A 27672-nucleotide genomic window follows, 5' to 3' on the forward strand; every position below is an offset into this window, starting at 1 on the left:
ACCTCTTTAAAATTTGGACATATTAATTCTTGTGTCTAATTTTTCTAATTTTAAAATTTCTCTCAGATGTTCATCTGTATCAACTAAGTCAGTATAATAGAAATTATGTTTGATTTTTTTATTGAGTCTAACAGATCCAAATAAAAATGAGAGATTGATATGTTTAAATTTTAAAAAAACTAAAAACTTAAATATATTTTTAAATTTTCAAAAATTTAAATATATATAAATTAAAAAATCAAAGACTTATTTATTTTTTTCTTCGATTCCGATTCTAATATATGGAAATAACCATTACCATAAAGATCACTTAACCTTTGTCGTATTTATTAATTTTGGTCTTTTGTTTCTATATTTATTGGGATTTTACGGTGGTTGGCGGTGGTAGCTGTATGTGGGTGAGACCAGAAAGAGAATAATCAATCATATGGAAAAGGTTCCTCCATTTCTTTGAAATTTCATCACCTATGACAAGCAACATTCTAAGTTTTAAGACATAATGTATAGCCAGTAAATTATAGTTCAAATGGCATAATTTTTTCATATTCAATTAAAAGGTTGCGGATTCAAATCTCTTATTTTTAGTTAAAAAAAGGCATAATGGGTAATTTTTTTGGATAGTCACCGTTCTGAATTTGATTAATTTATAATTTCGTTGAAATTTACCTTTTACTAAATATATAAAATACTAATAACTAAATTAAGACGTGATACTTATACAACCTAAACAGCTAATATATAGAAAAAGAATAATTATTAGTTTATTACCCCAATACAAACGATGAAATGCATAAGAACACCGTCAACATGTAAGAGACCAAGAGCAGGATAAACTATTGGATTATTGTATTATTGGAATACATGTTGTAAAGTTATAGATAATTATTTTTGTGTGTAATTTTTAAATATTATAAATAAAATAATATAAATAATTAAACATAATTTTAAATCATGATTTAATGTGGTATTGGGGTATTGAATATTGAGTGATAAATAAGTTGCTATAAGTTTGAACATAATTATAATTTCAAGAGTTTGAGTCATGAAAATTACGTTATGTAAAAAAATAGTTAATATCTATCTTAAAGACATATATTACAATTATATTATTAGTGCAACTTTTTAAGTTATTTTTAACAAGTTAAAATTAGCTAAAATATTCTATGAATATAAGAAAATCAACTACTTATTAAAAGAAAACATATACCATCAATATTTAATATTAGTTAAATATTTATGTGTCCATAAAAAATGCTTCAAGATTTATTAAAATATTTGGTTAAATTACATCTTAAAAACACATTTAAGTTTTAGAGCAAATAATAATAATAATATCTTTTTTTAGTTTTTGATGTATTTATGATATATTTGGTAACAGTGAAAAATTTAAATTATTTTAATAATTTTTATTTGTATAATCGTTTTTCTTAAATAATTGATTATGTGGCAATTAATTTATGTTTGGATAATGATTTTAAGATAATCTATTGTGTTTTTGAGTGATATATAAAATCACAAATTAAAATAGGTATGAAATAATTATTTATATTATTTCATATTTTATACTTGAAGTCAAATAGATAAAATGAGAAATCATTATAACTCAAAAGTCAAAACAATAATGTTTTGCCTGGAATCAAAACCTTCAAGATATGATGTTTATAAATGTTGAAAATTAATTTTATTTCAATAACCTTTATTTGTATAATCAAATTTTAAAATTATGAATTATTTATATTATCTAATAGTTAATATCTTAGATAGAATAATAAAATCATTATAACTTTAAAATAATAAACTTTTTGTTTATAATTAAAAGAGATAGAGAGTATTTTATTGCTTGTTGTTGTGTAAAAAGCCTGAGCCTATATCCCTATTTATACATGTGCAAGGCTTTATTTTTTCAAACTATATTAAATACAATCATCCTTGAGAATGGGCATCCACATAAGATGTGATAAAGTATTCTTATCACAACACTCCCGATTGGATGACCATTTAGGATTATTGCCTCATTAAAACTTTACTAAAGAAAATCCAATGGGAAAAAAAACTTTAGTGAAGGAAAAAGAGTACAATATCCTTTGTGATGGAGACTGCCTCATTAAGAACCTTGTCAAGAAAAATCCAATGGGAAAAAAACCTGACCAAGGAAAAAAGAGTACAGTCTCTCCCTCTTGTCGACATCATTTAATGTCTTGAAATCGGCACATCCTAATCTCATGTATCAATCTTTTAAAGGAGGATTTTGGGAGTGACTTTGTGAATAAATCTGTCAAATTGTCACTTGAATGGATCTGTTGGACATCAATTGTCCCTTGATTTTGAAGATCATGAGTGAAGAAGAATTTGGGAGAAATATGCTTTGTTCTATCGCCTTTGATGTATCCGCCTTTAAGTTGAGCAATGCATGCTGTATTATCTTCAAATAGGACAGTTGGAGCTATCTTATGATCAATCAGTCCACATGATGATAGAATATATTGAATAAGACTTCTCAGCCAAAAACACTCGCGACTAACTTCATGAATCGCCAGTATTTCAGCATGATTAGAGGAGGTTGTTGCTATCGTCTGTTTCGTGGAACTCCATGATATAGTTGTACCACCATATGTGAACAGGTATCCTATTTGAGATCTCCCTTTATGTGGATCAGACAAGTATCCGGCATCTGCATAGCCAACTAGTTGTGACTTGGATCCATATGGATAAAACAATCCCATATCAACCGTTTCATGAAGATATCGAAAAATTTGTTTGATTCCACTCCAATGTCTTCTTGTTGGAAAAGAACTATATCTTGCTAGTAAATTCACCGCGAATGATATGTCAGGTCGCATATTATTAGCAAGATACATTAGCGCTCCAATGGCACTAAGATATGGTACTTTAGGACCAAGGATATCTTCATTCTCTTCTTTAGGATGGAATTGATCATTTTCCACATCTAAAGATCTTACAATCATTGGGGTACTTAATGGATGTGACTTATCCATATAAAATCTTTTCAAGATCTTTTCTGTGTATGTTGTTTGATGAATAAAGATTCCATTTTTTATATGCTCGATCTGCAGGCTGAGACAAAATTTAGTCTTTCCAAGATCTTTCATCTCAAACTCTTCTTTTAGAGTTTTTATAATTGTTGGAATCTCTTCAGGAGTCCCAATGATATTTAAATCATCAACGTACGCAGCAATTATAATGAATCCAGATGCAGATTTCTTATGAAAACACATGGACAGATATCATCATTTTTTAATCCATTTTTGGCCAGATACTTAGTAAGATGATTATACCATATTTGTCCAGATTGCTTTAGACCGTATAAATATCTTTGCAATTTAACTGAGTATAACCCTTGTGAATATTCAATAGATGGTTTAGATATCTTTAGTCCTTCAGGGACTTTCATATAGATATCCCGATCTAATGAGCCGTATAAGTGGGTTGTTACCACATCCATTAAATGCATATGCAGTTTATAATATGCAGATAAAATGACCAAATAACGCAATGTTATCGCATCCATTACAGGAGAATACGTTTCTTCATAATCTATACCGGGACTTTGTGAAAAACCTTGTGCCACAAATCAGGCTTTATAGCGCACAACTTCATTTTTCTTATTTCGTTTTCTCACAAATACCCATCGGTATCCAACAGGTTTTACATCTTCAGGTGTACGGACTACAGGTCCAAAGACTTCACGTTTTGCAAGTGAGTCTAATTCAGCGTTCATGGCTTCTTCCCATTTTGGCCAATCATTTCTTTGTCGACATTTTTCAACTAATCTTGGCTCAAAATCTTTACTTTCATGCATGATATTTAATACCACATTATATGCAAATATTTCATTGACAATTGTCTTATTTCGGTCCCATTTCTTTCCTGTAAAGATATAATTTATCGAGATCTCGTCATTTTCACAATTTTCAGGTACCTGAACGTCTTCTGGCGTTAAAATTATATCAGAATTTTGGACAACTGCAGGTGTCTTTACTGTGTCTTTTTCAGCAGGAATAGTATTTACCTCTTTTCTCTTTCGAGGATTTTTATCTTTGGAACTGACAGGCCTGCCACGCTTCTGGCGTGTATTTGCTTCAGTGGCTATTTGTCCTACTGGGACATCAATTCGAATTGGGGCATTTTCACCCTGCCACGCTTCTGGCGTGAATTTGCTTCAGTGGCTACTTGTCCTACTGGGAAATCAATTCGAATTGGGACATTTTCCGCTGGTATATAAGATTTGGTTATCCTCTTTGTATCAGAAAATACATCAGGCAATTCATTTGCTATTCTTTGCAAATGTATAATCTTTTGAACTTCTAGTTCACATTGCCCTGATCGAGGATCTAAATGAATCAACGATGATGCATTCCAATTAAGTTCCTTTTCAAGAAGCTTATTCTCTCCCCCTAATGTTGGAAATATTGATTCATCAAAATGACAATTCGCAAATTGGGCTTTAAATACATCTCCCGTTTGTATCTCAAGATACCTTACTATAGAGGGAGAATCATATTCAACATATATCCCCAATTTTCTTTGGGGTCCCATTTTGGTACGATTAGGTGGTGCAATGAGAACATATATCGCACACCCGAATATTCTTAAATGGGAAACATTTGGCTGTTGGTCAAAAGCTAGTTGCATAGGAGAGAACCGATGGTAACTCGTTGGCCTCAAACGAATAAGTGCTGCGATATGTAAAACAGCATGCCCCCAAACCGAGGTTAGGAGATTTGTTCTCATAAGCAAAGGTCTAGCAATCACTGTTTAATAAGTGATTCTACTAACCCATTTTGTGTGTGAACATAAGCTACTAGATGTTCAACACTTATTTCATTAGCCATACAATAAGCATAAAAAGATTGGGAAGTAAATTCACCAGCATTATCAAGATGAATTACTTTGATTATATTTTCTGGAAATTGTGCCTTTAATCGAATAATTTGAGCCAGTAATCTCGCAAATGCTAGGTTGCGAGAAGATAATAAGCACATATGTGACCATCTCGAAGATGCGTCTATCAGGACCATAAAATATCTAAAAGATCCACATGGTGGATGAATAGGTCCACATATATCACCTTGAATCCTTTCTAGAAATTCAGGGGACTCAAATCCAATCTTTACTGGTGATGGCCTTAAAATTAACTTCTCTTGAGAACATGCAGCACAACAAAATTCACTAGTTTTAAGAATCTTCTGGTTCTTTAGTGAATGTCCATGGGAGTTTTCAATAATTTTCTGCATCATGGTTGTTCCCGGATGACCCAATCGATCGTGACAAGTTATGAATTCATTTGGGATAGTAAACTTCTGGTTTACAGTAGCATGTGATTCAATTGCACTAATCTTGGTATAATATAATCCAGATGAAAGTGAGGGCAACTTTTTTAATATAACCCTTTTATTTGAATCATGAGTTGTGATACATAAGTACTCATGATTTTTCTCATTCATAGTCTCAATATGATATCCATTTCGACGAATATCTTTAAAACTCAACAAGTTTTTTCGAGACTTGGTAAACAACAGTGCATTATTTATTATGAATTTTGTTCCTCCGGGAAACAAAATTATAGCTCTTCGAGAGCCTTCTATCACATTGCTTAAGCCAATAATAGTATTAACATACTCTTCTTTTGGCACAAGATGGGTAAAATATATAGTACGCTTAAGAATAGTATGCGAACTTGCACTATTCGCAAGGCAAATATCTTCGGAATATGTCCTTACCATTTTTCTTCAAAAACAAATGATAATGATAATAATAATAAAATGAGTAGAAGTGCATGCACATTAAAATTATTCACATGAATACTTAACAAACACATACATATATCAAACTATTCCATCATTGATCAAATAGCCAATATTTCCTTCAGAATCCTTAAAGAAATTAGATACATCATAATGAGTGGTGGAATTTTTATCATTTGAAACAAAATTTGTTTCCTTTTCTTTGTCATCCTTTTTCAAGGATGCTTGATAAAGATCAACTAGGTGCCTTGGGGTACGACAGGTACGTGACCAATGGCCTTTTCCACCATAACGGAAGTATTTATCCTCAATTGATATATTTTGCCCATTGTTTCTTTCTTTATCCCACTTCTGGTGAGATCTTTTTTTGTGAACATAATTTTCTTTTTCTTCCATAAATTTTCTTGTTATCAAAATCTTGCCATTTACCTCTTCTGGGGTTATAAGTTGACGCATTTGCTTCAGGAAATGGGGCGGCGCCAGCTAGGCGCACTTCATGATTTCTTAAGAGCAACTCATTGTTGCGTTCAGCAACAAGAAAGCAAGAAATTAGCTCAAAATATTTTTCAAATCCTTTTTCTCGATTGCTACTGTAGGAGCACATTCGAGGCATGGAAGGTCGAGAAAGTTTTCCCTAACATATCGGACTTGAGGAAGTATGACATGATTGTACCCTTCTTCAAGGTCTTTCCACATATCTATAGGATCTTTTAATGTGAGATATTTATTTTTCAATCATACGTCAAGATGACGATGAAGGAAAATCATGGCCTTAGCTTTATTCTTCTGGGATGCATTATTTTTAGCCTTAATGGTATCTTCAAGATCCATTGAATCAAGATGGATTTTAACATCTAGTATCCATGATAAATAATTATTTTCAGATATATCAAGAGCATTATATTCAAGATGAAAGAGTTTCGACATAATAAAAATTTGTTACCTGAAGTCTTCCTAAAATATCGTTAGAGCTTCGTGCTGATAACGTGTTATAAAATAACTAAGTAAATAAATAAAGAAGAGGTAACAAACTTAAAAAATATAAAGAGAGAGAAAGAAGTATTACAACGTAAAAGAGAGAGAGAGTATTTTATTGCTTATTGTTGTGTAAAAAGTCTCCACCTATATTCCTATTTATACATATGTAAGGCTTTACTTTTTCAAAATATATTAAATACGATCATCCTTAAAAATAGACATCCACATAAAATGTGATAAAATATTCTTACCACAACACAAAATACATTTTTTAGCATGTTCCCAAACATGTTTTCCGACGTTACTTTCACTTATAAGCTGATTTTCAACGTAAAACGATTAGTTTCAATTATAAATTAATAATTTTCCACTTTTTAGTCAAACAAGATATTTTTGGCAAAGGAATTCTTTTCATAATTTTGAAACCTGCTCAAAATGTATTGAAAATATAAAGGATTTATTTTTTAATAATATTTATTAAAATATTTCCTTTTATAATGTTATTTAACAATCTATTTTCTATATTTTGTATAAATGACTTAAATTTATAAACATAAGAATAAATTATTATTTTGTATACGAAATATTTTAATTTAAAAAATTAGATTTTTATATTTATTTTTAATAAAATAAACCTCTAAATATCTATTTCGTTTTACAAAACAATTTAATATTAACCTAATACTCTGAATGATTAGATTATTTTGTCAAATGAAATAGATATTCAAAGTTTATTTTATAAAAAATAAATATAAAATTCATTTTACCAAAATTAAAATATTTTAGATGCAAAATAACTATTTACTCTAAACATAATTTATTTTTGTACTAATTGATTTATTGTGTTATAACACAATTTATTGTAATTATATTTTTAAATAGTCAGAGTTTATACTTTAAAATAAAGAAAAAAGTCTAGGGGTCAGCAATTTTGTTAAATTTTAGTTAGTATGTAATTAGCAAAAAAAAATGAGCTATTAGATGAAATCTCACATCAATCTCACACCATTAAAATCATCATTGATAGCTATTTGATGGCTACAAATCATAAAAGTTACTGGCTCATAGCATTCATCTAATTATTATATTATAATTATTGTCAAAGGAGTATTATATTTTTTTTTTAATTTTTTTGAAGCACGTTATTATTAGTCTAGCAAGACCTTATTAAAGGAAATCCTTTCAAAATAAAAATTTATGAATGACAAAAATAATATATCTTAAAAAAATTTAAAAGATGGGGAAAAAAATAGAAAACAACAATTTTTTATGAATGAGAAACGATTATTTGTGAATATAATTCGATTTTTTACAAAAAAATACTTAAAAAGAGCTAAAAAAATTATGCTTCTAGACTTTTTTTTCATTTTAAAAATTTTATTTTGGCTATTAAAAAAAGTGCAAAAACATTTCTCTTAACATAAAATCATTAAATTAAAAAAAATATCTGATGGAAATATTTTTTTTAAGACATTTTTATCATTTTAATCCTTCTTAATATTTTTGTCCATGTTTAAATATTATAAGGTATTTTTAATAGTTTTATCCAATAATAAATTGGTAGTTTGAGAGTGTTTTCTGTTTATACGCAATGCAATGAGAATGATTAGAGGTTAAGACAAGCTTGATCTTTTCATTTCTAGCCTCTCTCAGATCAGGTTGTTCAGTCTCTTCCAAAACTGTCCCTTCTCACTTCTTTTTTCATTATAAAACACTTCCTCTCATCACTTCCAACCTCAATACCTTCTTCTTCTTCTGAACGCTTTGGTGCTAGTAAAGATGTTCAGTGTGATGAGAACTTTCAAGTTAGTTGAAAGACAAAGACAAGGACACACACACTGAGTGGGTTCAGGTTCGTTAAGCTCTTATTATTTCTTTTTTTTGGGTATTAGGAGAAACTTCTCTCTCTCTATCTCTCTCTCTCTCTCTCTCTCTCTCTCTCTCTCAAAAGGGTCTTGTTTAGTTTGTGCCAATTGTGAATATAGAAAAAAAGTTTCAATTTTTGGTGTTTACACAAAATGGGAATTACTTTGTAGCGTTGGCTTGTTCTCTTAATTGAAACACTGTGGGGGGTTGAAGTTCTGAAAAGGAGGAGTTTTTTTTTTTTATGGATTTGAGAAATTTTGATGATTTATTTGCAAGTCTCAATTAGGAGAGTGAAATTTTCGGGTTCGTGTTATATTGTGAGAATTATCAATAGCTTAAGGAAGAAGTTGAAAGTTTAAACTTTTTGCTAAAATTGAGAGAAAGTTGAGTTTTTTGTTTGTTCTGAATGATTCAAGTGTCTTGCATCTCAATCTCATAGCATGGCTGTGGTGAATCCTGTGCCTGCAACAACACAAAGGATGGGTTCTGTGAGGCGAGTTCAAGAGGGTGAAATTGTTGAGGAGCCTAATCAAGCTGTGGTAGTTGATGAACCAATCTATGTTGCTGTGTCAAAAGAAGTGAAAGAGAGCAAGCTGAATCTGATATGGGCGATTCAGAACTCTGGAGGAAGGAGGATTTGCATACTTCATGTTCATGTTCCTGCAACCAAGATCCCTTTGAGTAAGTTTGTATACTTCTCTATATGGATTCGATGTTTGGTTCCTTAATTGTCTGAAGTTTTTCAAGTCAATGGTTGGTATGTGTTGCTTTGATGATTTTCAAACTAGATTTCGGAAATATAGTTAAAGTTCTGTTTGTTGGATTTTGTTTGAATTTTGTCGGAAATTTACTTGACCATTTTTGTTTGGTGTTATTCGGCTGTGTTGGTCAAAATGATCATATGATGTTTTTTCTCATCAAAAAAGGAATTGATTTTAAGAACCAAATTTAGCTTGATATTTGGTCAATCTTTCATGCAATTTTTTTTCTTTCAATTTGCTGATGATGGTCTGTAATTGTAATCTTCTTGTTAAGTGGGTGCTATGTTCCCTGCAAGTTCACTGAAAGAGCAGGAGGTTCGAGCATACCGGGATATTGAAAGACAAACCATGCATAAGACTCTCGATGAGTATCTTCGTATATGTCAACGGATGGGGGTAAATTTACGCTGTAATTCTATGTGTATATCTATTAGTTTCAAATTTTATTTGATTTTACATTAGTTGCTTTCTGATACAGGTGCAGGCGGAGAAAGTGCATAATGAACTGGACAACATTGAAAAAGGAATTGTAGAACTTGTCTCCCAACGTGGCATCCAAAGGCTTGTCATGGGAGCGGCATCGGACCGATCCCATTCTAGGTAAGAAGCCACTAGCCAGATAGCACCACCCTCCCCATTTGTAAGAGAATCTTTCTTTGCCGTGTGGAATCGTAGTCCGATCCCTATTAGTTTTGATGAAGTCAACATTATGTCCAGTTTGGTTCTTGTTTTTATTTCTTACTTTTATCTTCGGTGTTTCCTACTTTCAAGATTTTGTGAAGAAAAATTGAAAATAGGAGATGAAATCAGAAAACAACTGTTTTCACTCTTTCATTCCAGAAATTCTGAAAGTGAAACAGAAAGCTCATACATTTCCACTAAGTTCAGCTTCATGACATTTCAGGAGAATGATGGACTTGAAATCTAAGAAAGCCATCTTTGTATGTGAGCAAGCTCCGGCATTTTGTCGGATACAGTTTATCTGCAAAGGGCACCTTATACACACAAGGTACAAAATATTGATGCACTCTGATCTAAACACAATATAGTTTCACATGGAAGAGAAATTCAATACAGAAAGAGAGTTTGTAAATTCCTGTGAATACTAGTGTATTTAATAATTTCAAAAAGCTTTCTATCTTGATTTACTTCCTTTCAATATTGGGTACTGATTTAAGTATGACATCAACACAGGGATCGCAGTTTGGGTGCAGATAATTTAGTTGCATCTCCTTTGGTACAACAAGTTCCAAACTCTGAAGCTGAACATCCAGTACTCCCGAGATCTCAATCTGTTCTTACTCCGGGCCAAAATCAAACTAGTCATCGTCGGGAGTTATTTCGCAAAGTAAGGTCTGCCAATGATGGTGTTGTAGGGGGCATTATGCATGATTCTTCTCCAGATAACTTCGAAGGGTTCTCAACTCCACCAAATAGGTTAGGTACTGATTTAAGTTCTGATGAGTCAGATAGGGTATCAAGGACAAGGAGTCCTTCAGCTTTGTCAGTGTGCTCCGATAGTGGTGCTGTTGACCCAATGTTGAGCCCAAATTCGGTTAGTGAGATTGCTGAGAATGTAGCAGAGTTGACTTTGAGCCATGCAATCAAAGAGGATCTTCATCATTCTTCTCCTCCTAGTGTACTGGTAAACCAATGTTCCTTTCTCATTCAATTAGTGTCTATTTATACATTGTAGCATGAGTACGTTTATCTTTTAACATGTTGGAAGTGATGAGAAGCAACTTTTACTTTCGAATCGATAGCATCTGAACGCCGGAAGGTTTATGCTGATGCTTAGAATGATGTGATTGAACTCTAGCAGGATGGAGGAATGAATGATACTATATATGATCAACTTGAATTGGCTATGGCTGAGGCCGAGAGAGCCACACGAAACGCATATCAAGAAACATATAGGCGTGGGAAAGCTGAAAAGGAGGCCATTGAAGCTATGCGAAAGGTAGCTATCCTGTTTTTAATTGCTTCAAGACTTCTCCAAGACTATTCTATTCTCATCATGTTTCAAATACTTATTTGCTTATTTTGTATTCATTGGTTGTATCTAGTTTTGTAGTTTCTATGTTCTTCTTAGCAGTAAAGCATTTCTAAATTCTAATACCAAAGAAGTATAATAAGAAAGTGGAGATTTATAACTCATCCATGACCAATGCTAAATAATATCATTTGAATGGATGAGCATAATTTTGTGTTGTATTATCATGCCCCAAATTTGCAACTTGGTTCGTTCTCTAACCCGTCTCATTGCGTGAACTGCCCCATTGACAGGCTAAAATCTCTGAAAGTTTATATGTAGAAGAGTTGAATCTGAGGAAAAGGGCCGAGGAAGAACTACAAAAAGAAAAAGAACAACTTCAAAATATGAAGATCCAGAGAGACAAAGTTGAGGAAGAACTCCAACTTGCACTGGATCAGAAGTCATCACTGGAGAGCCAAATTGCATCATCCGAACTTATGATAAAGGAGTATGAGCAGAAGATCATTTCTGCCGTGGATCTGTTACAAAGCTACAAGAACGAACGGGATGAGTTGCAGGTACAGCGTGATGAAGTGCTGAGAGAGGCCACGGAGTTGAGGAAAAAACAAGGAGAGGCCTCTGGCACTCACACACCTCAATTGTTCTCGGAGTTCTCTTTCCTTGAGATCGAACAAGCAACAAATAACTTTGATCAGTCCCTAAAGATAGGAGAAGGTGGATATGGAAGTATATTTAAAGGTATGTTGCGGCACACTGAGGTGGCTATAAAGATGTTGCACTCTGACAGCATGCAAGGACCCTTGGAGTTTCAACAAGAGGTGAGCTTCTTCGACTATGACAAGATGTTAATTTCTTTTGAAATCTATCTTTCTTCCTTTGTATATTTGTGAAATTGTCCTTTGCATCGTTTATTACCAACTTTATAAGATATGCCAAGTGGATATTTATTTTGACCCTACTTGTTGTTTTGTCCCAGGTTGATGTATTGAGCAAGTTAAGGCATCCAAATCTTATCACACTTGTTGGAGCCTGCCCAGAATCCTTTACTCTTATCTACGAGTATTTACCGAATGGGAGCCTTGAAGACCGTCTGGTTTGCAAGGATAACACACCTCCCTTGCCATGGCAAACTCGAATTCGCATTGCTGCAGAACTTTGTTCAGCTCTCATCTTCCTTCACTCAAGTAAACCGCACCGCATAGTGCACGGTGACTTGAAACCCTCTAACATTCTCCTTGATGCAAACCTTATTAGCAAGCTAAGCGACTTTGGAATCTGCCGCATATTATCTCGTCGCGAGGATTCGACTGATAACACTACAGAGTGTTGGAGAACCCACCCAAAGGGAACTTTTGTTTACATGGATCCGGAATTCCTTGCGTCCGGGGAACTTACTCCTAAGTCAGATGTTTATTCCTTTGGAATCATATTGATGAGATTGTTGACAGGGAGACCTGCCTTGGGAATAACAAAGGAAGTGTCCTATGCATTGGAAACCGGAAAGCTGAAATCTCTGTTGGATCCTTTAGCCGGAGACTGGCCATTTGTGCAAGCCGAACAATTGGCTCGCCTGGCCATGAGGTGTTGCGAGATGAATAGAAAGAACCGGCCGGATCTTTATTCCGATGTATGGAGGGTATTGGACCCCATGACAACTTCCTCTGGAGGCACACTAAGTCCTTCAGGGCTTTACCAACAAACACCATCATATTTCATTTGTCCAATCTTTCAGGTATTTGTCTCCATTCATAGCTCTCTCAATCTTTCACAATGTTATATCCTCATCATCTATGTAAAATTCAAAATCCTCATACCAATGAATGAGCTTTGGCATTTGAATATAAAACAGCTAACACAAGAAAATTATGTTGCAGGAAGTAATGCGAGATCCGCATGTAGCTGCCGATGGCTTCACTTATGAAGCCGAGGCCATAAGAGGGTGGCTTGACAGTGGTCATGACGATTCGCCGATGACAAATTTGAAGCTTGCGCACCGCAATCTTGTTCCGAACCGCGCACTCAAGTCTGCAATCCATGACTGGCTTCAAAGTCACTGAACAAGATTATCACTTTCCTGTGCTGTGTAAACTACCTGTTAATAGAATGTATAGGGAAGTAAGTTTTCAAAATTTTATGTTTTCTTTTTTCGTTATATCATTTTTTGTTTCTTACATATCTTAAAAAGATCTAGATGTGTCACCTTGTTATTCTCAGTCATTGTAAAGCACATATATTTCAACATATATATATATGTCAAGAAAATACATTTTATGATACTCTTCATTCATCGCACCAAAATAATTTACAGCTTACTAATTAATTAATCACATAATCTCTTTTATGGTACATTTTATAATACATTTTATGATACTCTTCATGTCAAGAAAAACAATCTCTTTTTTTTATTCAATCTGCAGCCCTCATAACTTCACAAGATCACAAATATCATCATAAAGTTGTCTATATATATATATATATATATATATATATATATATATATATATAAGCAGTATTCGTATGATATTGACTATTAATGCATGATTAGTAGATCTTACAAAGAGATTACGCTCAAGTTGTTTATCTAATCTTTTGCAAAAGTTTATGGATCTCATATGAGTACTTCTCATTATGACTTGAAAAAGTTACACAATGATCATGCACCTTTTGAATTGAAAGAATAAATATTTTAGAACAACTATAACTTGCATGATCATGCAACTAAAGTTTACACTTGATTTTATTATTTCAATAAAGTTAATTACTACTTTTAAATAAAAAGAACTAAATTCAAATACATACGAAAAGTCTCTTTATTCATGCTTTATCTCAATGAAAACATTGTAATATTATAACTGCTTAAATGATTTGGTAAAAAATCCGTTCCAACCGGTAGTAACTTGGATGAGGCGCTCCTCTTCCGACGATGTATGAACGGAACACCAACTTGCTCCACCCACAAAGTTCCAACCACGAACACTAGCGACGTCACACTATCAGCGACAACTCCTCCACCACAAGGCCACCGAGTCGCTCACAGAAAAGAAGGACCCCTGCAGCGACAGACTCAGGAACAGCACAACAGAAGCATAATTTATTTTTTCCCAAATCAAATACTGAATAAAAATTTAATTTTCTTTGAATTTTTCTGGGGTGAATTTTTGTTAATTCAGTTTTAACCACAACAACATATATTTATTGTGTTTCATTAACAATTTTACCGTCATTGACATAGTGAACCCAAGAGTCAAGCGACCTCCAAACTCTCCAGATGTCAGGCACCTGATGGTTCAGCAAGCTTAGCCATTGTAGTCATTGAACCTTTAATGCCACCATAGATGGCACCTAAATATCATCATCTATCCATAATCCTTCGTGAGATGGTCCTCTTTCATCTGGTTCGGCAGCCCTATTTCCAGTTTGGTTGTCCAGCTCATCGTCAGTTACTACACCTGCAAACTCGGGCGCCACCCTCCTGTTATCCTATAGCGACGGCAACGGCACCGGCAAGAATAATAGCACGGTTGCACCTGAGTTTAGAGGTGCATCCGCCACTGTAATAACGGATGATAAGCTGGACAACTAAGCTGCCGAGCCCGATGAAAGAAGACCATGTCACGATGGAAAAACCAGCTTTCTTAACCGCCGATCAATTTATTGCCATAACCGCCATCAGCAACATCGGTTGCATTTTCCCGATGCATGCAACTGCTGCCGATCTCTCATCTTCCTCTTCCCAGGTAAAACCTACTTGTCCTGAACGTAGGAGAAAGCCACACCCCATCCAGGACAGTAGAAGTAGGGTCAAGAAGAAGTAGCAGTCTTTCAGGTTTGTTTCTACTAAGAAAGGCTCGTTAGAAGCCCTGAAGAAAAAGAAAGAAAGTCTGGTTATGTGAGTGAGTAATGGAGAATGGAGAGAGAGGGGTGAGGGTTGCTGAATTTATAAGCAGAAAACGCTTTACCTTTAGCTGCAAGTGTATGCTTAGTAATGGAGAATGGAAGTGTATGTTTAGCTGCTGGAACACTCGAATTTTTCCAAACTAGGGTTGGTGATAGTATGCATCAAGCTTTCAATTTAATTTTTTAATTTTGCTTCATTTTTCTTATTCTATTTATATTATTGGATTTGGAGAATAGTTGTTTTGTGACTGGTAAACAATTAATAAAGATCTCATAAAGAAATTCATCATCAGTGGCCCTAGTCTCCATCATAATTCTCTATCTTTCAAGTTCCAACACTAATGCACTGCCAATCTGCCATCATGACTTCGTGTTAACTTTAGTTAAGTTTGACTGAACCTATTGAGTCACCATCTCTTTTTTATTTTTAACAAATAAAAGATAATGATCCAAATGGAGCCAGCAAACAATTCAGTTAGATACTTGCACTCTTTCTATTCAAATAAATGCCCTTTTTCTTTGTATGATATATATAGTTAATTAGTTGACCTTATTATTACTGTTGTGCCTAGAGCCCCTTAAATAAAGTGAATTGGTTTCATTGGTAGTAAAGCATATTAGAGATTTTGAGAATACATGGTCTCCTCAATTTTATTTTATTTAAAAAAATAACTCCATATGTATAGAAATATTGTCATACAAGTATAATTAATGTGAGTATAAATATTTGAACATTATTATATATTTAATAGCTACGTTTTGTGCTAATTTAAGAAAGTGCAAATTCTGTGACTCACTGATTGGCTTAATTTGGAGTCCAAAATAACTATGAAGCCAGTATCACCTTCCTTGCTTCGTTTGCTTATGAATAATATAATTTAGGAAATGATTCAATGGTCCTTGCATCTTTTTTCACCAAAATTGGTGAAAGATAACCATTCTTTTATGCTGTTGGGTACTTGGATCTTGGGTTCAATCCTCGTTCGAAACCATTAAGCCTTATAATATCCCATTTGTTGAAGTCCAATTATCGATAGTTTTAAAATAGCATAAGAATATTTTTTGGGTTAAAATAAAATTAAAATAAACATATTGAATTAGTGAAATATGATGTAAAATGTTAAAATAAATTATTATTTTGATCCACAAAAAATAAATCAAAAACAAAAGAAATAATATTTTTATTTTTTAAAATTAATTCTAGTTTGACAAAATATACATTTTGGGGATAAATAACAAATAATGCATATATTTAATCCAACCTTTTGTTGGGTCATCTAAAAAGTTATTTGAAAAGTATATATAAATAATAATAATAAATTAATTTTTTGACTATTTTTTAATTTTTTCATATTTTGTCAGTCATGTAAATGATATAAAAAATTATTTAAAATAAAATTACCAAATTAAAAAGATAATTTTTTAATCTTTAAACAGATTTACCAAAAAATATATTGATATTTATAAATTATGAGATATATGGCATGTTTTAAAATTTTGTCAAATTAAAACTATATTTTAAAGATAATTATGAGATACTTGACATGTTCTAAATTTTGTCAAAATGTTTCTACAATAAGAAATTATAGTGCCAAAATAATTATTGTATAAAGGTTCATTATGCTGCAGAACCTTTGTTATTTCTTTGTTTATTACTTTTATTGAACAATAATGTTGTGGAGTAATTTTTTGATATCCTCACTATGCTTGTTTTTTAAAAAAAATTTATTATTTTGTCTATGAAAAGAATTAATTTTTAGTAAAATAATTTTTGAAAAAAGGAATGATACTTTATATTTAAGAATATTTTAATTTAAAAGAATATATTAAATATTTGGAGACATATTTTAAAATATTATAAATATCAATATAATTTTTTGCAAGTCTATTTAAAAGATTAAAAAAATTATCCTTTTAATTTGGTAATTTTATTTTAAATGATTTTTCTGTATTTTTTATGCGATTGACAAAATATTAAAAAGAAACTAAAAATAGTCCAAAGATCATTTTTATTATTGTTTTATATTTATTTTTTAAATAAATTTTTAGATGATCTAACAAAAGGCTGAATTAAATACATGAATTATTTGTTATTTATCAAACTAAAATTAATTTTAAAAAAATAAATAAATTTTTTTATTCATTTTTTAGGTCAAAATATTAATTTCATTTTGACATTTATATTATATTGTCACTAATTCAGTATTTTAATTTAATTTTTTTATCCCAAAAAAAATATAATGCTATTCTAAAATTATTAGATTTTTTTGGTGGAAAAAATTATTAGGCTAATTGGGTTTTAATAAATGGGCTATTATAAGGCCCAATAGTTTTTAAAAGAGAAATGGACCCAAGAATCTAGCGATATAAGGGAATAGTTATCTTTCACTAACGTTGGTGAAAAAAGATGCCGGACCATTGAATCATTTACCGAGCTTTATCATTGTTCTTTTTTTTTTTATTGAGTTACAAAAACAAAAAGACTAATAAACGAGCTTTTTATTTTTAAAATTGGGCTCAAATTAGTGTATTTCATCATTGTTCTTTTATTTGACGCCGTTTTGCCTTTTTCATTAAAAAAAAATCACCCACCTACAAAACGTTGATAACGTTTTGTTCCTTTAAAAAAATTGAAGCAGGCCCAGAGTAAAACCAAATACCACCCAAATATCATTGGATATCACACATACGCTTACAATATAGAAAACTCACCCAAACCTTTATGTTAAGATTTGTGTTCAACTGCGAACATTTTCATATACTTCCAAGTTTCATAAAAAAATCACCTCAAAGGCACCGTACCATATAAAACATTCAAAAAAAAAAAAAAAATTAAATTGTGACTTTGATATGAAAGGAATTGTCTTAGATGGAAAAAGAATATTTGGATTCTTAAAAGACCAACATAGATGATGAAATTGGGAATAATGTGGGGCAATAATGTGGGGCTCTCTTGTTAATATTTGGTAATGATATAGTGTTAAGAGTAAAAAAGAGATGTAGATGTGAGAGTAGTGTGAAGTTTTCTTTGGTTCCCCTAAAAACAAGACACAAAGGCTACAAAGTTGGGCCCTCACATGGTACAGCTTATGATAATGCACATTCACACATGACACTTCCACCACCCTTCATTCATTCATGCTTTTTGCTTTGGATCACACGTGTACATTTTTTGTCTAAAAAAAAAAATTATATATTCTTTGCTTCATAGATATTTTCTTTTAATGTTGTTATGTAAATAGGTTTTTAAATAGTTTAATTTGAAATTATTGTCTTCTAATTAGTCATAGATATTCTCTTATTACATCGTATCAATCAACATCTTGAACTTTAATACCCTATTATACTGTATATGAATGTAATTGTATTAGAAAAATACTAGTATTTTTATTAGTAATAATATTATAGAAGTATATTTTTTTAAAATAAATTATATTATAATATTTGATTTTATTATAACTTGAAAGTTAATAATATTTAATATTCTTATAATAAATATTAAAAATTTTATTAGATAAAAAAATATAAAATGTATTTTATTTTAACATATTTTTATAATAAATAATTTATGAGTTAATATCTTTTTTTTGTTATAAATACTTTCTGGATAAATAATTAGTCAGGATACCAAAAAATAATAAATATGACCGAAAAAAATAACGATATATGAATAAATAGTTTGAAAATAGTGGCATATTAGTAAATTATAATATACGGGTTAAAAGATCAAAAGAGATAGAGAGTGATTAGATAAAGAAAGAGAAAAAAATTTATTTAAAAAAAAAATTATTTCAAGTGCAATAAAAAAAGTTATGTGGCATAATATTTTAATTATTATCAAATTAAGAATATATAATAGAATAATTTTAATTATAATAAAAAATATTATATGATATATTTTGATTGTTAAATGATTAATTAGTAATTAATGATAATATATAAAAGAGAAAAAGGGAGTAAACGAAGAATATAGAAAAAAAAAGAGAAAGGAGAGATCTGAAGAAAATTTTTTAATTAAATTGCAATTAAAAAGTGTTATATATACATTTTGATTGCGAAATTAGTAATATGTAATGGATTATTAATAGTGTATATAAAAAATAGAGTGATAAAGAAGAAAGAGAAATAGACGGACAAGGAGAAAGGTCCTCAATTTTGAAAAAAAAAAATTAATTACAATGAAAGAGTATTATATGATATATTTAGATAATAAATTTTAGAAATTGTGGCATATCGATTAAAAACCTAAAAGAAATAAAGTAAATGAAGAAATGAGAGAAAATTTTTTAATTTTGAAAGAAAATATACTATTTTAATTGCAATGAAATAGAGTATAATAAAATACATTTTGATTGTCACATTAATGATATATTTTAATTTCAATTGTAATAAAAAAATATCATATAATCTATTTTGATTGTTAAATTAATTACTAATATTAATATATAAAAAAATAGAGTAGGTGAAAAAAGATAAAACATAAAAAAAATAAAAAAACCTCTTTAATTTAAAATAAAAAACAAATTTTTTATTCAATTACAATAAAAGTGTATCATGTATTATATTTTTATTATAAAATTAGTATTATATAATAGATATTAAAATAAAATTAATTACACTAAATTACAAAAGCTACTATATAGTTATTCTATAAGTTAGGTTTTACTTTACTTTGTTCTTCATTTTGTTAAAAAAAAAGTGTTCTTCATGTATTTAGTGTGTGGCAATTTTTACTAGAGCAGCAAATACATTTTCAGATTTCCTTACTCAGCGTATTTGGCTCAAGCTAAGTTTAAAGCCAAACCCTATAGTAACGTTGAGAAATTGAAATTGAGAGATTGAGGTTAAGATACAGAAACTAAAATAAATCTTAATATTCTGTTTAATGTAAAGTAGGAGACAAAAATAAAAATAAAAATAAAATTTTAATTTAATTTGTATAAAGAATAAAATTGGAGTTAATTAATTGAAATGAAGATATTTTAAGTATAAAATGTTATTAAAATTTCAGTTTTTATTTCTAAAAGTTTTAGTTTCCTGTACCCCTACTTTTTGGAGGTACTGAAGTACTGAAATTTTAGAGACAGAGACATAAATTTTAGTATCAGTCTCTGAATCAATAAACATGATATTGAGTCTCAATTTCTATCCCAATACCTCAAAATAAACGTTACATATAAGACGTGTGCATTTAATTTGTATCGTTCTCTTATTTGGATTCAATAAAGTTGGTTTATGATTGAATTAAGAGCTTTTTATTAGAATATACTTCATTTATAGATGTAATATTTTTTATATTAATATTAGATTTAGATAATTAATAAAAATAATTAAGATGATACTAAAATATAAATTTATAATTTTATTTTTTAATATTATTTATAAAAAAATCATTCAATATTTATAGATGATAAAATAATAAAAAAATAAAATTTAAGCCTAAACAAGTAAAATAGATAGGTTTTATATTGAATAATTTTGAGTGAGTTCAATATTCGATTATAAAAAATTTAACTCATAGAAATAAAAACAAATTTAAATATTTTTACTTTTTAAATCTACGCATAAAATATTACAATATTGTACGCATGGTCGTAAAATACTTCAAACTTCATTTTTTTATTAATTCTCTATTTTTGCATGGTTTTTCCTCACTTTTTCAATCTATACTTGTCTTTTAAACTTACAATAACTCAACAAACACATCAAAGCATTGAATAGGATTAAAATAAGAAAATTAAGGGACTAAAAAGTATGTTTTCACTCTTAAGCACAATTTAAAAAGAATTCACAAAATCATGCTATTTCAGTGAAGAAATATAAGATAAATTGATAAAATCTACCAAATTCAACATAAGATAAACCATAAAATTGTGGTTTATCAATCTCCCCACACTTAAACATAACATGTTCTCATGCCAAACATAAAGAAAGATACAAGAAAGAGGTATCAACATTTATTAAATGCAACTACTCTATCTAACATTATCTAATTATCTATATGTACCTACTTAGTCAAAATAAATTAATTTTCAAGAATGCACATATAAACAACCAAGGGCTAAACAATCATACCCAAATCCAATCCACAATTGAATTGGGTCATATAAAAAAATTTACAAACTTTCAAGATAAAAAATAATCATAGGTAGAAACATGTAATTGGGCAATCGAACCCCTTTTCGGATGTGTAAACACTATAGTCGCTGAAGTGTTTAGAGTCGATCCACTCAATTCTCTTCTAATCATACTTTCTAAAACTTATTTTTCATCTAACAATCAACAATTATTCAATGTATAGATATAATTATCATGAGGACTTTCCACAAGATTGTAATGAAATTAGGGTTAAAGTAAGAATATATATATATAATTAAGTGAACTAGAATTCAAACCTATAATAAACTTAAGCTCTCACCAAACATGAGTTAAACCCTAAAGTGGTCCCTGAGATTCACAAAATGCACCAATTTAGTCTCTGACTTCCCAATTGCACTAATTAAGTCCTCCAGTTTGAAAAAAATGCATCAAGGTAGTTCCCCTCATATTTTCTGGTCATATTCCTTGCCGGCGGGAGTGACGTGCCGAATGAGTGCCACGCCGGAGTGTCTAACGGTTGGTTGATGTGGCAATTGAAAGTTTAAACCCCAATTTAGTCCCTGATCCCCTTTTAAACCCTAACTCAGAACTTCTTCGTCTTCATCATCATCATCATCATCTTCTTCTTCTTCTTTCCTGCTCATTCTCGTACTCATTGCAAAGAAGGTCAACGCCAAGATCAGAAATCTCAAAGCACCACTTCAAGCTAAGGTGCTATAATCTGCTGCAACCAACAACGATCCTGAAAACCCAATATCAATGACACCCAAGCACTTGTCCATGTTCACCTCCCTCAACCTCGTGCCGCACAAAATGGCCGCAGCCTCTCTGTCACCGAAACCCTAACAATGCGACACGTCAACGGCCTCCAACAAGGGACACGCACGAACCAGCTGTTCCAGACCCGAGTGGCCCAAATCGGTGGCTCAACTCAGCACCAGCCTCTTAAGCCCCCGAGTCCAACCGGGCGATCCCTGACTCAGCATAACCTTGACGGCTCCGTCGTCGATCCGCGGGCAGAGGGAGAGGTCAAGTTCCTGAATGTTGCAGAATTTGTGGAGCAGGGCGAGCAGGAACTCGATCCGGAGGATCCGAATGGTTGTTCGGGTAAGGGATTCGACCCGGTTCAGGTGCTTGCATACAAGTCACCATGATTTTCGGTCGGCGTTGGAGTGGAGGTGGTGAAGGACTCGGACGAGGAGGTCCTCGGTTAAGATGCAGAGAAGGGATTCAGACATCATTAAAAAATAATAAGAAAAAAGAGAAGAGTGATTGCGGTTTAGTTTAGGTGAGAACGAAGAGGAACAAGAGGCGGAGGTGGAGAAGGGGATGGAGGATGCGTTTGAAGAGTGTGGGGAAAAGGGAAGAAGAAGAAGATGATGAAGACGAACAAGTGCTGCGCTACTTTTGAGTTAGGGTTTAAAAAGAGATCAGGGACTAAATTGGGGTTTAAACTTTTAATTGCCACATCATCCAACCGTTAGACACTCCAGCGTGGCACTCATTCATCACGTCATTCCCGCTGGCAAGGAATATGACCAAAAAATATGAGGGGGACCACGTTGATGCATTTTTTTTAATCTGGAGGAATTAATTAGTGTAATTGGGAAGTCAAGGACTAAATCGATGCATTTTGTGAATCTCAGAGACTACTTTAGGGTTTAACTCCACCAAACATATATAACACCTGATGAGTGGATAATTTATACGCTTTTTGGCATTGTTTTTACATAGTTTTTAGTATGATTTAGTTAGTTTTTACTATGTTTTTATTAGTTTTTATGCAAATTTCACATTTCTGGACTTTACTATGAGTTTGTGTGTTTTTCTGTGATTTCAGGTATTTTCTGGTTGAAATTGAGGGACCTGACCAAATTCTAATTCAGAGGCTGAAAAAGGACTACAGATGCTGTTAGATTCTGACCTCTCTATACTCGAAATGGATTTTCTGGAGCTACAGAAGTCCAAATGGCGCGTTCTCAATTGAGTTGGAAAGTAGACATCCAGGGCTTTCCAGAAATATATAATAATCCATACTTTACTCGAGTTTAGATGACGCAAACTGGAGTTCAACGCCAGTTCTCTACCCTATTCTGGCGTTAAACGCCAGAAACAGGTTACAAGTTGGAGTTAAACGCCCAAAACAGGTTACAACCTGGCGTTTAACTCCGGAAACAGCTTAGGCACATGTAAAGCTCAAGTCTCATCCCCAGCACACACCAAGTGGGCCCCGGAAGTGGATTTCTGCACTATGTATCGTAGTTTACTCATTTTCTGTAAACCTAGGTTACTAGTTTAATATTTAAACAACTTTTAGAGATTTATTTTGTATCTCATGAGATTTTTAGATCTGAACTTTGTACTCTTTGATGGCATGAGTCTCTAAACTCCATTTTTGGGGGTGAGGAGCTCTACTGTGTCTCGATGAATTAATGCAATTATTTCTGTTTTCTATTCAAACACGCTTGTTTCTATCTAAGATGTTCATTCGCACTTCAATATGATGGATGTGATGATCCATGACATTCATCACCATTCTCAACCTATGAACGCGTGCCTGACAACCACCTCCATTCTACCTTCGATTGAATGAGTATCTCTTGGATTCCTTAATCAGAATCTTCGTGGTATAAGCTAGAATCCATTGGCAGCATTCTTGAGCATCCGGAAAGTCTAAACCTTATCTGTGGTATCTCGAGTAGGATTCAGGGATTGAATGACTGTGACGAGCTTCAAACTCACAAGGGTTGGGCGTAGTGACAGACGCAAAAGGATCAATGGATCCTATTCCAGCATGAGTGAGAATCGACAGATGATTAGCCGTGCGGTGACAGCGCACCTGGACCATTTTCACTGAGAGGACGGATGGTAGCCATTGACAATGGTGATCCACCAACACACAACTTGCCATAGGAGGAACCTTGCGTGCGTGAAGAAGAAGACAGTGGGAAAGCAGAGATTCAGAAGACAAAGCATCTCCAAAACTCCAACATATTCTCCATTAATGCATAATAAGTATTATTTAATCCATGCTCTCTTGTTCATTTGCAAGTCAACTGATAATTATAATTGATATCTTGACTAACAGTTACAAGATAACCATAGCTTGCTTCAAGCCAACAATCTCTGTGGGATCGACCCTTACTCACGTAAGGTATTACTTGGACGACCCAGTGCACTTGCTGGTTAGTGGTACGAATTGTGAAAAGTGTGATTTACAATTTCGTACACCAAGTTTTTGGCGCCATTGCCGGGGATTATTCGAGTTTGAACAACTGACGGTTCATCTTGTTGCTTAGATTAGGAAAATTTTGTCTTTTGGGTCAGAGTCTTTTATTTTCTTTTCAAAAATTTTCGAAAAATTTATTATTTTTCTTTATTGATTTTTAGAGTTTTCTGTTTGAGTCTAGTTGCATATTTTAAGTTCGGTGTTTTCTTGTTAGTTTTTATTTAATTTTCGAAAATTTATTTTTGGTTTTCTAAAAATTTTAAGTTTGGTATTCATCTTGATCTTCAAAGTGTTCTTGGTGTTCATCTTGACATTCAAAGTTTTCTTACTCGTTTTCTTTATTTTGATCTGAAAATTCTAAGTTTGGTGTCAGTTTATTATTTTTCTCTTTCCTCATTGAATTCAAAAATATATTTTTCCTTTATTTTAATTGATTTTTCGAAAATTTCCTTCAAAAATTCAGATTTTTATTTTAAAACTTTCTGTTTTATCTTATCTTAGTTTTAAAAACTCAAAATTTAAATCTTTTTCGAAAATCATATTCAAAAATTTTTAAATCTTTTCAATTAAATTAGTCAATTCAACATTCAAATTTCTTTTTATTTTCTTTTTCTTTTAATTTTCGAAATTTATATTTTATCTTCTAATTATTTTACTTTATTTTATTTCAATTTTTTTCGGTTATTTTTAATTAAATAAAACAAAAAAAATAAAAATATATTTTACTTGCAATTCACATCATCTCCCTTTCTCCGTCATGGATCTAAGTGGAAATGAACAGTCCAGAAGGACTTTGGGGTCATATGCTAACCCCACTACTACTGCATATGGGAGTAGTATCTGTATACCCTCCATCAAAGCAGGCAGTTTTGAGCTAAATCCTCAACTCATTGTCATGGTGCAGCAAAACTGCCAGTATTCCGGTCTTCCACAGGAAGAACCTACTGAGTTTCTGGCATAATTCTTGCAAATTACTGACACAGTACGTGACAAGGAGGTAGATCAGGATGTATACAGGCTGTTACTGTTTCCGTTTGCTGTAAAAGATCAAGCTAAAAGGTGGTTAAATAACCAACCCACAGCAAGCATAAGAACATGGAAATAGTTATCAGACAAATTCCTGAATCAATATTTTCCTCCAAAAAGGATGACACAGCTAAGGCTGGACATCCAAGGCTTTAAACAAGAGGATGATGAATCCCTTTATAATGCTTGGGAGAGATACAGAGGGATGCTAAGGAAATGCCCTTCTGAAATATTTTCAAAGTGGGTGCAATTAGACATCTTCTATTATGGGCTTACAGAAAGAGCTCAGGTATCTCTAGACCACTCAGCTGGTGGATCTATACACATGAGAAAAACTATTGAAGAGGCTCAAGAGCTTATTGATATAGTTGCTAGAAATCAGCATCTGTACATAAGTAGTGGGTCCTCCACAAAAGAAGAAGCCAAAGCAGTATCTACTGAGCTTGGTCCTCCAGAACAAGTTGCTGAACTCAGTCAACAATTGTGTTTTCTAACAAAACAGCTAGCAGAATTCAAGGAGATGCTACAAGACACTAAAAATGCTAATAAAAGTATGGAAGCACAGTTGAATCAGACAAAACAGCAGTTATCAAAACAGATAACAGACGAGTGCCAGGCAGTTCAATTAAGAAGTGGAAAAATATTAAATACCTCACTTCAGAGTAGCAGAAAGCCAAGAAAATAACAACTGACAGAGGATGAGCAAAATACTATCCAAAATCCCTCTGAGGACAGTAAGAGCCTAGAAAGGAATAACTCTGGCATTCAAACGCCAGGAACAGGCAAGGAGCTGGCGTCAAACGTTCAATGGAAGCTCAGTTCTGGCGTTCAAATGCCAGAAACAGGTAAGAAGTTGGCGTCCAACGCCAATCAAGCTTCCAGCCCTGGCATTCAAACGCCAGTGAGGGATCAAACCAATATTCTGAAAACCAGACCGGACCGACCAGTTCAACCCGGTTAACAAAAAATGGTCACCTAACCGGTCCGGTCCACCTCTAAAACCATCCTGCAAAAAAACCGGTGAAAAAACCGGTCGAACCGATGGTTAATCGGCAAACCGGGCGAATCGGCCCGGTTTTTATAGGTGCCGGTTTTTCCCCGCTGCTAGTAAAACAGCGTCGTTTGTTAATAAAAAAAAGAAAAAAGATGAAGAACGCGTGACTTGCAGGCTGCCACTCCCCCAAAATTGAAAATCCAAAATCCCTAATCTCTATTCTCCAAAATATTCGAAGAAGTGAAGACTGAAGACTGAAGAGTGAAGAAACCTTGAATGCCACTCCCAACCATCAGCTCCACTCCCAATCTATTCTCCACTCTCCAAAATTGAAGCAGCTTCTGCATACAACGGATCTTAGGACGCCGTGAAGAACACCCGACGTTCGGCCACATTCGCACACCGTCACCGACGTTCGCGCACCGTCGCGCACCTGGGTTTCTAGGTTTCTCCGTTTCTGGCTTCTGGGTTTCTGGGTTTCTCCGTTTCTGGCTTCTTGGTTTCTGGGTTTCTGGGTTTGTGGCTTCTGTTCGTGCTGTGTTGTTTTTTGGCTTTTCTTTGTTCTTCTCTTGAGGTAAGATCTAGGTTTCTGGCGTCTGTTCAGTGTATAATGTTTCAATTTTTTTTCTGGCTTCTGTTCTTCTATTTTTTTGTATGAATAATCAAATGTGGAATGAATTTGTTGTATACTTGTATGTTGGATTTGAGAATAAAATTGATGCATGTTGAAATTGAAAATTATGTTCTGCTATGTTCTTCAATTTTTATTCTTTTTTTTGAATCTTTTCAAGTCTGCTCTGTTTAGTTTTTTTATTTTGTTGATTCTGCTCTATTGAATGCATATAAAATTATAAATTGTATGAACTATGAACTATGAATTGATATATTGGCCTGGATTCTGGATTGTTGGCATTCTGAACTATGAACTATGAACTATAAACTATGAACTATGAACTATATTTAATTAAACCGAATCAACCACGGTTGAACCATTGAACCATTAAACCAGTTACTTGACCAATTCGATGACCGGTCCGGTTCTCGCAACCTTGGATCAGACA

General features: G+C 32.5%; 1 protein-coding gene across 4 annotated transcripts; it reads left to right on the top strand.

The window, feature by feature from the left end:
• The first annotated feature begins 8287 nt into the window (after positions 1–8287).
• Positions 8288–13642, top strand: LOC112744106 (U-box domain-containing protein 33). Of its 4 annotated transcripts, none has more exons than XM_025793606.3 (10): positions 8288–8595; positions 9049–9290; positions 9645–9766; positions 9849–9970; positions 10275–10379; positions 10565–11015; positions 11190–11330; positions 11657–12184; positions 12343–13098; positions 13241–13642. In XM_025793606.3, the coding sequence occupies exons 2-10, from the start codon at positions 9050–9052 to the stop codon at positions 13421–13423; spliced, it is 2649 nt and encodes an 882-aa protein (XP_025649391.1). In that variant the 5' UTR covers positions 8288–8595; position 9049; the 3' UTR covers positions 13424–13642. The 4 variants fall into 4 exon arrangements, with proteins under 4 accessions (XP_025649391.1, XP_025649393.1, XP_025649392.1 ...); XM_025793608.3 differs by having other exon boundaries at positions 11193–11330; XM_025793607.3 differs by having other exon boundaries at positions 8328–8595; positions 9026–9290.
• The last annotated feature ends 14030 nt before the right edge of the window (positions 13643–27672 follow it).

This window comes from Arachis hypogaea, chromosome 14 (genome assembly GCF_003086295.3).
Source record: "Arachis hypogaea cultivar Tifrunner chromosome 14, arahy.Tifrunner.gnm2.J5K5, whole genome shotgun sequence".
NCBI classification, from domain to species: domain Eukaryota; kingdom Viridiplantae; phylum Streptophyta; class Magnoliopsida; order Fabales; family Fabaceae; genus Arachis; species Arachis hypogaea.

Excerpts from the sequence above, each read along its gene's own strand:
- LOC112744106 (XM_025793606.3), top strand. The coding sequence starts at position 9,050 with ATGGCTGTGGTGAATCCTGTGCCTGCAACAACACAAAGGATGGGTTCT. Across the intron at positions 9,291-9,644 it reads TGCAACCAAGATCCCTTTGA|TGGGTGCTATGTTCCCTGCA; the intron begins GTAAGTTTGTAT and ends CTTCTTGTTAAG. Across the intron at positions 11,331-11,656 it reads CCATTGAAGCTATGCGAAAG|GCTAAAATCTCTGAAAGTTT; the intron begins GTAGCTATCCTG and ends CCCCATTGACAG.